Source organism: Castanea sativa, chromosome 7 (genome assembly GCF_040712315.1).
Source record: "Castanea sativa cultivar Marrone di Chiusa Pesio chromosome 7, ASM4071231v1".
Classification (NCBI taxonomy): Eukaryota; Viridiplantae; Streptophyta; class Magnoliopsida; order Fagales; family Fagaceae; genus Castanea; species Castanea sativa.
Genome location: NC_134019.1, coordinates 25,760,722 through 25,772,633, shown reverse-complemented (window position 1 = coordinate 25,772,633; position 11,912 = coordinate 25,760,722). Strand labels below are relative to the sequence as shown.

Genomic DNA, 11,912 nt, shown 5'->3' with positions numbered 1-11,912 from the left:
GCTGAGGTTCAAGTCTTCAGGAGGGAGCTTCACACATATATACACTTAAATTAAACTAGAGTAGAAATTCTATCTTGTTTAAAAAAAATAATAAAAATAAAAATTGTACAAAATCCAACTATATCTTGATTTATTTGTGAATGTATGTGGAATTGTTCATTGTGGGGTGTGGGGGGGCAAGGGCCTGGGTTTAAGTTTTCAAGAGGGAGCTTCACACATATATACACTTAGATTAAACTAGGGTAGAAATTCTATTTTGTATAAATAATAATAATAATAATAATAATAATAATAATAATAATAATAATCGTAGAGTCCAACTATATCTTGATTTATTTTGAATTCAACTATATCTTGATTTATTTATGAATGTACATGGAATTGTTCATTGTGCTCCAAGTTAATGTTGAATGGAAATGGTTATCTTTTCAAGTTCTTTGAAGGTGTCTTATTAGTATATAGATATTGTCATTATGTAGCTATCTCAAAAAAGTTGTTCAAGAAAAAGATGGTTATTCACTATTTTAAATATAGTTTTTCTCCAAACTAGTTCAAAAAAACCTCCTTCAATTTATTAAAGTAACAATTGATAAAAACCATTTAAGAGTATTATTTAAACAAATGGCATAGAGTGCACGTAAATGGTTTTATTAATTAACATGCAGTGGGTTGGAAAAAGTCACTAAACTTTTTCCTTTTTTTAGTTTTGATTTATGCATTAAATGAGTTTGTAGTAAAGATTTGGAAGGCAATGTTTCAATCATCTAGAAATGGATAGAGACTACTTTAGCTTATCTGAGACCAAATGTAAGTTAGTTTGATGACTTTTGCCTATGGTTACATTATTTGATTATTAGGTTTTCTTTGTCAATGTTTTGGATTGAGAATCCTATAATATCTTGTTCCCATTGCAAGACATGTTGCATGTTCTAGCATTATAAAAGAACCAGAAATACCATGACTGTTCAAAGATTGATGGTTATTAGAATGTGGAAACAATGAGGAATTATGGATGAACCACAATCGGATTCCAGGGGGAATGTGCGTATTAACGGTGTAGATGGCATCAATGTAGTAAGTTAGGCAACGTTTGAAAGTATTAAGGAAACTAACAACTCGAGTTTTTGAAACTCGAGATTCACATTAAAACTCGAGTCTTATAGACTCGCTTTGTGCTCGCTGAGGTGGAGAAAAATGCCACATGGATCTCGAGTCTTAAAAACTCGATTTTTATAAAAATAAAAACACATTTAACTCGAGTCTGATAGACTCGAGTTCTACGGCACAAAAAAAAAAATTATCATAGATCTCGAGTCTTTGAGACTCGAGATTTACACAACATGCCCAATCTGCCAGACTCGATTTCTACCGGAATCTCTCTAAGTTTTTCTGGCCTTACCTGGAAATGAGGGAAAAACAAAATCCCAGTGGACCAGAGTGCGAGACAGTGAGAGAGCTGAGTGAGAGGTCGCCGATGGGTTTTCTACCACCGATGAGATGCGAGGTCGCCGATGAGATGCAAGGTCGCCGATGAGCTGCGAGGTCGCCGATGGGTTTTCTACCACCGATGATATGCGAGGTCGCCGATGGGTTTTCTACCACCGATGAGATGCGAGGTCGCCGATGAGATGCGAGGTCGCCGATGAGAGGAGACAAGAGTTTTATGCCGCCAATGGGTTTTTCTGCCGCCGATGAGATGCGGTAGAGGGTTTGGGGTTTGAAGGAGATGGAGCGTCTGGGCACTGGGTGTGAAATAGAATCAGAAATCGAGCATTAGAAACTCGATTTCGACGTGGCTCCACCTGGAAAAAAACTCCATGTCAGATTTTCTAGCTTTGGATCTCGAGTACTGGTAAGTCGATTTCTACCCGGAACTCGAGTTTTTAAAACTCGAGATGCTACTTTTCCACTTTGTTTTGAAACTGGGCAACTAACAAAATTCTTAGCCATCCATTGTTAAATGGAAAAAAAATTCCAGTGGTGTTAAAGAAAGAAGGGATGAACATCAATCAATGTCATATCTTGTATGCCAAGATAAATACGTTTTTCCCTTGGACATGTGAATTATGCTATAGCATGCAAACGTTAAGGTCTCATGGCCCTGCCAAATGTACTAAAAATATGATAGCTCTCAAGTTGATTTACTAAGTTAGACAAACTGGTTGCATTTTTAGTGATAGCTCTCAAGTTGATTGAGACCATACATTAATACTTAGTTTGAAGACCCGGATGCATCTTTAGCATGTAGCTGTTATGCTCACTGCTTATGAAGAAATCTGTCCCTCTGTCCCCTCATATTGCCCCTTTTCTTCTTTCTTCTAGCTATATTGGGTTTGTTTGATTAGACATTTTGAGAGCTTAAACAGAGTGTTTTCAAAACCTAAAACTCCATTTTGCAGTAGAAACTCCTTATGGTTTTCTTATAAATGCTCATTTTAAACTCAAAACACAACTTTGCAACAGCAAACAGCCTACATAAACGCACCCATTATCCCTGACTTTTTGTACTTGAAATAATGCTTTGTTACTCTATAAAGATATGCTTTGAATTTCAATCTATTCTTGGTTAATGGCTTAAATTAGCCACACACAAAAAAAAAAAAAAAAAAAGGTATTGGACTATAAAGCCAGCTTATTTTACTATTTAGCTTATTTTTGTTACTATTTATACGTCTCACTGCATTTATTGGTACTATTTATGAGTTTCACTATACTATTTTAACTAACTTTTACCTTTATTTACAGTACTTTTAGCAAAAACATTTCAATTTCAGCTAGATTAACTGTTACCCCTAACTAAGAAAAGTGCCTGCACAATTTATGGCTACTTAGATCGATTGATATCATATATGTTATGTTATATGTATGCGTTGGTGAATATGTTTTTCACTGTGCATATATAAATTGTATGGCATGCATTCGTTAAAGTCTCATGACTAAGCTCCACCCCAATGGATGGTGTGAATGTGATCACCATTGAGAGAGAACAATTTACCAGAAATTTAAATGTATCATCATACAATCAAACAAAAAATATCCAGACATCAATCATAATCCCTCATGAAGTTTCCACAGTTGCAAATTTTCTCCTGACCAATGGAGCACATTACATGGGGACTAAGTTTAGGAAGTTTAATAGAGACCAAACAGTAAGAGAGATGTTTTTGATCAAACAGACATGGCATTGAACATTACAAATCGGAGGCCCCAAATTTGACATTAGAATTTCAAAGGTTCAGAGAACATGACAAGTAGTGATTACATGACAGTTCAATCAGAAGAAAATACATCTCTTTCTATTTCTTTGTACACTCTAGTTTCTACATTTTGGTGCATTTACTAAATTCAGAAAAAGGCTTGGCCAAGAACCAGAATGTTCAGAAAATAGAAAGACAAATCTCCAAACTCTAAACTACAAAAGGAAAAGAGATGTTTACAGAATCTATCATTTGAACCGGATTTGAAGGCAAGTTAACCCCTGCATATACCTACCAAAAGATGGCATTATGATATTTACAAATACAAATGTCTGAAGAAAACAAACATGTATCTGGCACTTGAAAAGAACTCTGGTTCATTGCTCCTTGGCAATTTTGTGAATTAACATCAAGCTCGGATCATCTGCACCTAATTTCAGATATGGCAAATAAATTCAAAGGCTTATATAACCAAACAGAAGAAGAAGAATATTAAGATGCAATCACTGGCCATCAGAATATTAGTATCCAATAGGACACCTCTTTCTTTTTGGTTGGATTAGGCTACCAGCATAGCTTAAATTTAAAATTTTCAAGTACAGGAGTTGAGGAAACCTCAATAAAGAAACTGATGAGAGAAGTGACGGTTTTTTCTGCCCTCCACCCTCCACACACACACACACACACACACACATATATCCACAGGATTGTGAACTGTTCAAATCAGAAGCTGTTTCCCCTACAGTTTGACAAGTATTTTTAAAAGGACACTAACATAATTCTCAAGTCTATAGTATTTATATATTAAAAGCCTATAGAGACCACATAAAAGACTAACATGGTAGAACTGAGGACTACCTGGTCTTTGGTTTTATTTTTATTTCCATTTTTGCTATCGATTAATGATGCAAGTTTGGCACCATATATATAGTCATTTGAAAATGGTGAAAAGGAGGAAACGAAAGAAAAACCATAGCCACAAACTAAATATATGTAAAATCATTTTCCATGTTGATTTCAATCATGAACTATTCACAGATTGAAGATCCTATAAAGATAGATACAAAAGCAATTTCAGAGAGTTATGAAAAATTAAGGACAATTTTACTCTTGCTTTGAACATCTGTAAATGTGCGGCATCTTCCTTCTTCCTTCTTTTTTATTTTTATTTTTATTTTTTAAACTTTACTTTTATTTCGTTTTTAAAACTTGCTTATGACCACTGGAAAATTCTAGCATAAAAGACATGAAGTAGTAGAAGACTCTTACCATTTTAGGGTTGTTTCTTCCTTTCAAAGTTTTCACTGCTGCTGCTGCAAAAGCTTGTGCCGCTTCTGCATCAGCTTCTGCTAACTCTGCCTCTCTTGCTGCCTCTTCAGCTTCTGCTATGGCAGCTTCTGCCTCAGCAACAGCTTCAGCAGCAGCTACAGCTGCCTCTTGTGCAGTCATAGTCCTCATCTTGGCTAAATCTATATCAATCTGGGTTTTTGAAAATATATGAGCATCATCCTTCTCAACTTTTGGAAAAACCCTCTGCCTTCCCTCCGGAGCTAACATGGAAGAGATTCTTCTTCTGTCAGAAAATGCTGGAGTAGGTGCAATCCTGTACCTGCGTTTAACCTGTAATATAAAATTTAGCAGCAATCAGAACCCAAAATAACTCATTCAAACTGCAACCAGTCAGCAAAAGAACCAATTTTCTCGACCTACATTCAAACTTTCAATTTGGTCAAATTTTACATGGTTATAACTTATAACTCATAAGAGTTTCTTTTCCTGATTAAAATGAGGCTTTTCTGCAAAATTCTTAATGGTTTTTCTCTTTTAAGTACCAAACCAGATAATTGTGCATACCATGTAAATTTAGTTTCAATAAAGATCTTAATATCACTCATGTATATGTTACAATAAACAACCCAGATTAGCATATGGCAGGATTTCAAGAATATGATACCACCATAACAGATATAAATGAATAGAATAAGAAAATAACCAAAAATGCTTCTCAAACTGGTCCAATAATAACAAAATCTTTGATCCTTTAATTTAGTACGAGATGCCATTGCTTTTCCATTTTAAATTCTTTATTTACCCTGTGTTTAGATGGAGGGAGATGGGATAGGAGAGGGTGGAGAGAGGGGAGGGGGAGCTCATTCATATAGCACTCAATTACATTTTTATGTAAGGGAACAAATAAGACAAGCCAGGCAGAGCTTAATATTTTCAGAATTATCCATAATGGACTTAAGCAATGGTTGACTCAAAGTAAGTAGCAATGAGTTTGGATCAGCCTAAATGATGAAATGAGCCACAAAAAATAAGAAGAAGAAAAAAAAGGAGCCCTCTTGTATCTCTGACAGCAGAATCAGGCAAAAGAAGAAATACACTGATCTCCCATGCAAATCCATATGTCAAACCCTTGGGAAGTATATAGAGCCAAAGCCTTGATCCTCAAAGTCAACAAGTAAAAATTGGGAAGATGAAAGCAATGGCAATAGAGGCAACACAAAATAGAAAGAAAAGAGTGGGGAATATTTATCAGTGTGCATCTCTTATACTTAGGTCAAGTCAGGGTCCTCTCCATCAAACAGATTCAAACTACATTCCCCAAAGCCTAGTCCCTAAACCCAACAAGGAAAATTTGAAGAGGTATTGGAAGTAGTAGTCAAGTGGCATTTATCAACAAAAAAAAAAAAGTAGTAGAAAAGTGGGAAAAGATGATGATGAATCTCATTATATTTCAAAAGTCAAAACAGGGCTTTGCCAAGAAAATAGGGAAACAAAAATCTCTCAGCTTGGATCTCTTAACCTTTTAACTCAAAAAGCTCCCCCACCAAGCGTAGGATGTTATTATCTGCCCTCCATTCACAGCCTTACAAAGCTGACTCTAGATTGATTGAGCTCAATCCATTTAACAAACAAATCAATTAAAAGTTCAAGCTTGGCTTGAACCCTACAAGTTCTCATTTTGGCTCAATTTATCATCTAGACCTAGAACATTTGAGCAAAAAGAGAAGAGAGAAAACCTTCCATAAACCTGTGAAGCTGCAAAAATACCCACTCTATATCACCCCACAAATGCAAGACAATTTTCAATCAAAATGGATCCAAAACCACTAAAAAATTATTACCAAAAAGGAATGGAAGAAGAGAAGAGATGAAATCTCGTTCAAGTTGTCTTACCTAAATTCTGTTATGATTGACCATAACTCTTTTTCACACAAATCACATGTCAACCAAGCTCATCCAAATAATTGAATAAAACTGAGATTTAACTAGATCAACCAATTTATTTATTATGATCTAGAATGGAAAGAACAAATAATCCATACAAATCACAATTATTTACATTTGTTACAGAAAATTAAAAGCAACCCCACCAATTATGTATACATGTGAATTGAGAATTTACACTTGTTCAAGGGATTCCAAACTAATCTTCCAGGAAATAAGTAGTCAAAAAATCCATGGTCTTGTTTGTTGGTTCATGGCAGGATGACCTACAAGAGGTGCTTAATTAACATTCCTTAATCTTAAATTTTCCCAAAAAAACACACACAACATTAATACAGCTGAACATGTTTTGGCATTTAATAAGGATCCGTAGAAGTTTTGCAAAGAGATGGTCAGCAACTGCCCAATTGGCTCAAGAAAGTTGCATTGGATGGGTATAATTACCTTAATTAGTTTCCCATTTGCTGTCAAATACTTTAACTTTGCTGATAATAACCTCTTAAAATCTGGGGGTGCCCAATATTGTTCCTACAAAATAAGGAATGCAACTCAGCTGATTTCAGAATATGATAATGATATATATAGCACCATTCCATCTGTGCTAGAAAAAGGAGCGCTTGCATATTATACTTCCTAAAGCATAGCACAAACACTGGTACAACCCATGGTCTGGCAGCAAAAATGGCATATATTACTATTGTGGTATAACTTATAGGTTCAAGTTCGATGGTGACTCAGTTCAATGTACAAATGTTCAATTAGAAACCATGAATCTTGGTTTGGGCTTTGAGCTTTGAAGGGAATATCAAGGGGAAGTGTAGATAAGGTGTCTTGCTAGATTAAAATACAGTTGTGAAGCTTTACCATAACACGTGCCATTAAAGGTCTGATGTAACAAAGAATACCATGTTGTGCTAAAAAATCAATAAGATGAGTGGTGTGAATTAACAAGATGGAACTTAGTTTTGGGTTGGGAAAGAAGTTCTAGGGTGGGAGGTGCTATGAAAGATTTGAGTTGATTTCTTTCATGACATGTACCAGTAGATGTCTGATGTCATTACAAACTACTTAACAACTCAAATTCAATGCCCAATCATTATATGTGTTCAGTAACAAGAGTTAGAGTTGATGACAAGTTCTCACAAAATTCACTTTTGATTCCTCAACCACAAACTATAAAAATTAACATTTGGACCCACAATGGAAAATGTAAGGACCATTTAATCCTCGCACATATACAAAATGTTCAAATGTATAATTTTGATGGGCCCACTTAGCATAATGTAAGATCAAAGAGTCATGAAACTAGGACTAGAAAAGAACAAACAGTCATAAGACTAGAAAGTCTTACAGAACATCCACTCAAGAATTAAAATACATTGCTTTCCATGATATCTGTTTTTTTTTTTTTTTTAAACTACCTCTATGTATGTAGCAATATTTGTCTTATTAGAACCGCCAGGCTCCTTCAAGTTGGTTATAGCCTCAAATATAAGATTGTCCAACCTATAAAAGTGAAGTCAAAATGAGCACATAAACATATATAATGTTAACATAAAAATTCCAGTGTTTCTAAATTATATTTTCCAACCCACAAAAATAACAGTGCTTTCAATAACAGGTATAAATCTAGTAAATAGACCAAGTTTTCCAAAAATGGCACTTGTTTGTTACCACTGTTAAATTGTATATTGAAGAAATTAAATATACACATACATATTCATATACATGTTAAACAACATAAAAGGCAATTTTGTAATCTAATTTATTTTATGTTAGTGATTTATAAAAAACACAGCCACCATCCTGAGGCTGCATACAGCATTCTTTAATTCTCCCAATCACATTAATCACCTTAATACCCTAAGTGACATTAACATGGTATTAGAGCATAAACCCATCACCAACATCATTCCCATGCCATCACCTACAAATTCATAGCCAAAAACCACCACAAACACCACTCCACCAAAAGCTACCACATCACGGTCCCTTGTTTCAGGAGACATCATTAATCACGTCACATGGTGCTTGTGACCTCGTGAACCTCATCTACTAACTATAGGTGTGGAAACTGATATGGTTTTCCAAAGCTATACCTAAGCATGCTATTACCCGTGGGCTCACTACCAAAACACAGGATATCCACAAGAGACAAACTTGCAAGTTGGGGTTGGGGCTATATTGGGGACATGTTGCATGTTTTTTTGTACAAGCAAACAAGAGAGTAGAAATCATTGGAGTTGGGGGTGTTTGCATTTTTTTCCACAACCTGATGACTCATTTTCCATGAGGCAACTCCCATTCAGGCTTAACTATTATGACACAAACTTCTCAATATTTATCATGGCTCCAACTATAAGTTTTCCAACACTACATATGAATCATAAAAATATTCTGTTATTAAACCCAAAACAAACACACACACAAGATGCTCGCTATATATAACAGTAATAAGATGTAAGAGTTTCATCAGTGCAGACTTCAGTTCTCCACTCATACTTTGCTCTTTTCAGTTCAATATGTTTAGCTATATTTACTGATTCAAGCCCTAGGGATATTATGTTTCGAAACTACATACCAGGAATGCACAGGCTGCATATAAAAGAACCCTTATGGCCATCAATAGAACATAAAACTGATTAAAAAGGAATATAACTGCTTGAGACTGTGTTACTGTCTTACTGAAACTACTTTCCACCTACTAAAGTTGTGGAAATAAAATACTCAAACATCAATTGATAAAAATGTCTAACCTTACAATAGACCTCTTTGGAGTAGCAACCTGCGCTGTTTCACTAGAAACTGAAAGAGGCTTAGTGTCCATCATTTCTTCATCACTTTGAACAACATTACCAAGAGCCATAGAGTTCTCCTCCTGTTTAGAGATATGTGGCACCCTTTTAACAGCTAACCTAGCCTTCTCTCGGGAACCCCATCCATTTGCCATTACACTCATATTTCTCCACTTGTCCTATACAGCATCAAAAGCAAATTAATTGATAAATTTATTCCAAAATATAGACAGTTCAGCATAAAGCATTTGTTTCAAATATTTATAATGGAAACTGTCTAAAAAAGTATCTACATATCCCTTTCTAGGCATAAACTCTACCCAGTAAATAATGTCAAAAGAACTATACCTTGAGATCTACGTTTGAACGGAGATATAAGACACCACTAAATTCTGGATCTTTAAGTATTGTGCGCCATTTACCAGCCCCATGCTTAATAACTCCAGCTTTAAGCGCTGCTTCCTCTTCTTGTGTCCATTTTTGCTTAGGAGCGCCCATCCAGAAAAGCACAAAGATACAACCCAAAAGAATTTGATCTGCAAAAAGGATCTAAATTAGTACATGCACTCAACAGCCAAAAAGTTCATAAGCCAACAAAGAATATAATCAAAACTCACGACTAATAGATAATTCAAGGCTGAGACAAAGATAAATGCTTCTAGTAAGAGACTAAAGAATCCTACTTTGGACTGCATGTAAACTACATAGGAACATAGAGTGAGGAACACACTTAGATAAACTCTTTAAACATTGTACGGGTTTCCAACCATTATAAATGTACCAGTTTGAGCTCTCTCCAAGCCATCACGCTTAGACAAACTCTTTAAACTATTTGAGCGCATGTATATAGCGATGATTAGTAAGTTACATTTGGACCAAGCCAAGGAACTAAATTCAATGAGACAAGAAAATGCTTTAACAAAAACAGCATAACTGGCAATTTGTGTATCATGAAGATGCTTCCTTATACCGGCCATATCCTGTTATACTACACCACCCATCAAGCATCTTACTTTAAAAAAAAAAATGAAGAATCATCCAAGAGCCTTTAATCTAAAGCACAATAAATAATTTCTTCAGTATCATCTCTGCTAAGCCAAAGAAGAAGATGCCAAAGAGTAACAATTCTGAATTCGCTACTCACTGCTCCCCATTCCCACCACCCATCTGACAAATCCAACAATGTCAAGCCTAAAATACTAGAACCCAAAAAAAAAAAAACTAAATTTATTGTGCCAAGAGGCCTGTAGCTCAACTAACCGAGCCGCCCGGAGTTCCAATCCACCTCCGCAAATATCAAATTATCAACAACCAAAAAACTAAAACTAAATTTACAGCATTTTCACATTGATATCACATAATCCACCCAAATGAAACGATTTTGTTCAGATATGAACTATGAAACTCATACACAATGCACAATTCAGCTTCTTCTTGTTTTGAATCATATCAATTGCTCTTAAAAAAAAAAAAAAAAAAAAATCAAAACCTAAATTAATAGCAATATGAATTGCAAAGTTACATACTTTCTCATAAATCAAAAACCGCACAAACAATTCGATAAGGAAAATCAGCTTAGAAATCAACAAAATACGGAAACCCTAACAATGTCAAACTCCAAAAGCAGAAAGCTTTCGATTTCACAAAGTGATTATATTTTTAAATAAAATCACGAGAATGTTAACTAGAATAGATAATTGATGAAGAAAAATTAAATTACCAGACGTGTAGTACGATTTAGGCAGTGAAGAAAAAAAAAAAAAGAAAAAAAAAAAGCAAAATTTATCGACGACACCGTTTTGTTCTCCTCCGGCTTTTTCTACTATTTTTGTTTGTTTATGTTTAGTTATGAAAATATTTGTGAGTTGAAGAAAGAGGGAGAGAGAATTAAGGGCTGGCTCTGGCTCTCTCTCTTCCCCTCGGAAGACCACGCATATTTTCGTCAGGCCAGGAGAGGAGCGGACGTAGGTTTCTTTTTTACTTCTCTATTAGTTAACCGTGCCACGGGGTCACGTCACTCATTGAGGGTTTTTTTTTTTTTTTTTAATTCAATTTAACCTCTTAATTTTTATTTGATCACGATACACCTTATCATTCTAAAGTTCTAAACTATTATTCCGATTACAATTTTATCCCTTTTAAGCATTAAAAGACACAATCAATCCTCTAATTTTAAGAATTCGCTTCAGTTTTATTTTTTATTTATTTATTTATATAAGATAGAATTTTTACTTTAACCTAATCTAAGTGTATATGTATGTGAAATTCTTTCCTAGAGATTTGAATCTCAACCCTTACCCCCCACATCCCACAAGCACTTATACTTATGGAGTAACCATCGCACCAAAGACATGTGGTGGTGAATTCATTATACTTAAAAACACCCTATCGTTTGTTTTATCGTTAATCTTAAATGGAATTTTGTACTAAAAGACAAATTTACTTTTAGCTGTTTCGTTTGGATAAAGGGGTAAATTGGTCTATCAATATTAAATTCTACCAAACTTAACACTAAAATAGATGGTAGTGGAGTGAAGACATTGAAACAGAGTTACAATTTTGAGAAGTTAGTCGTGTGTTCTGATAGTTTAAGGGGTAAAGTTTAATTGAAATGATAGTTTAAAGCGGAAGAGTGTAATTTACTCATTATATTTTAATTGTCAAATTTTTTTTATTGAGTTTCATT

The 11,912-nt window shown here is 34.7% G+C and overlaps 1 protein-coding gene across 2 annotated transcripts; it reads right to left on the bottom strand.

Moving 5' to 3' along the window:
* Positions 1-3,161: 3,161 nt before the first annotated feature.
* Positions 3,162-11,205, bottom strand: LOC142643338 (telomere repeat-binding factor 1-like). Of its 2 annotated transcripts, XM_075817906.1 has the most exons (7): positions 10,947-11,205; positions 9,575-9,762; positions 9,188-9,405; positions 7,853-7,937; positions 6,876-6,959; positions 4,467-4,817; positions 3,162-3,627 (listed from the first exon to the last, which is right to left on the bottom strand). In XM_075817906.1, the coding sequence occupies exons 2-7, from the start codon at positions 9,722-9,724 to the stop codon at positions 3,607-3,609; spliced, it is 909 nt and encodes a 302-aa protein (XP_075674021.1). In that variant the 5' UTR covers positions 9,725-9,762; positions 10,947-11,205; the 3' UTR covers positions 3,162-3,606. The 2 variants fall into 2 exon arrangements, with proteins under 2 accessions (XP_075674021.1, XP_075674020.1); XM_075817905.1 differs by lacking the exon at positions 6,876-6,959 and having other exon boundaries at positions 10,947-11,184.
* Between the last annotated feature and the right edge of the window lie 707 nt (positions 11,206-11,912).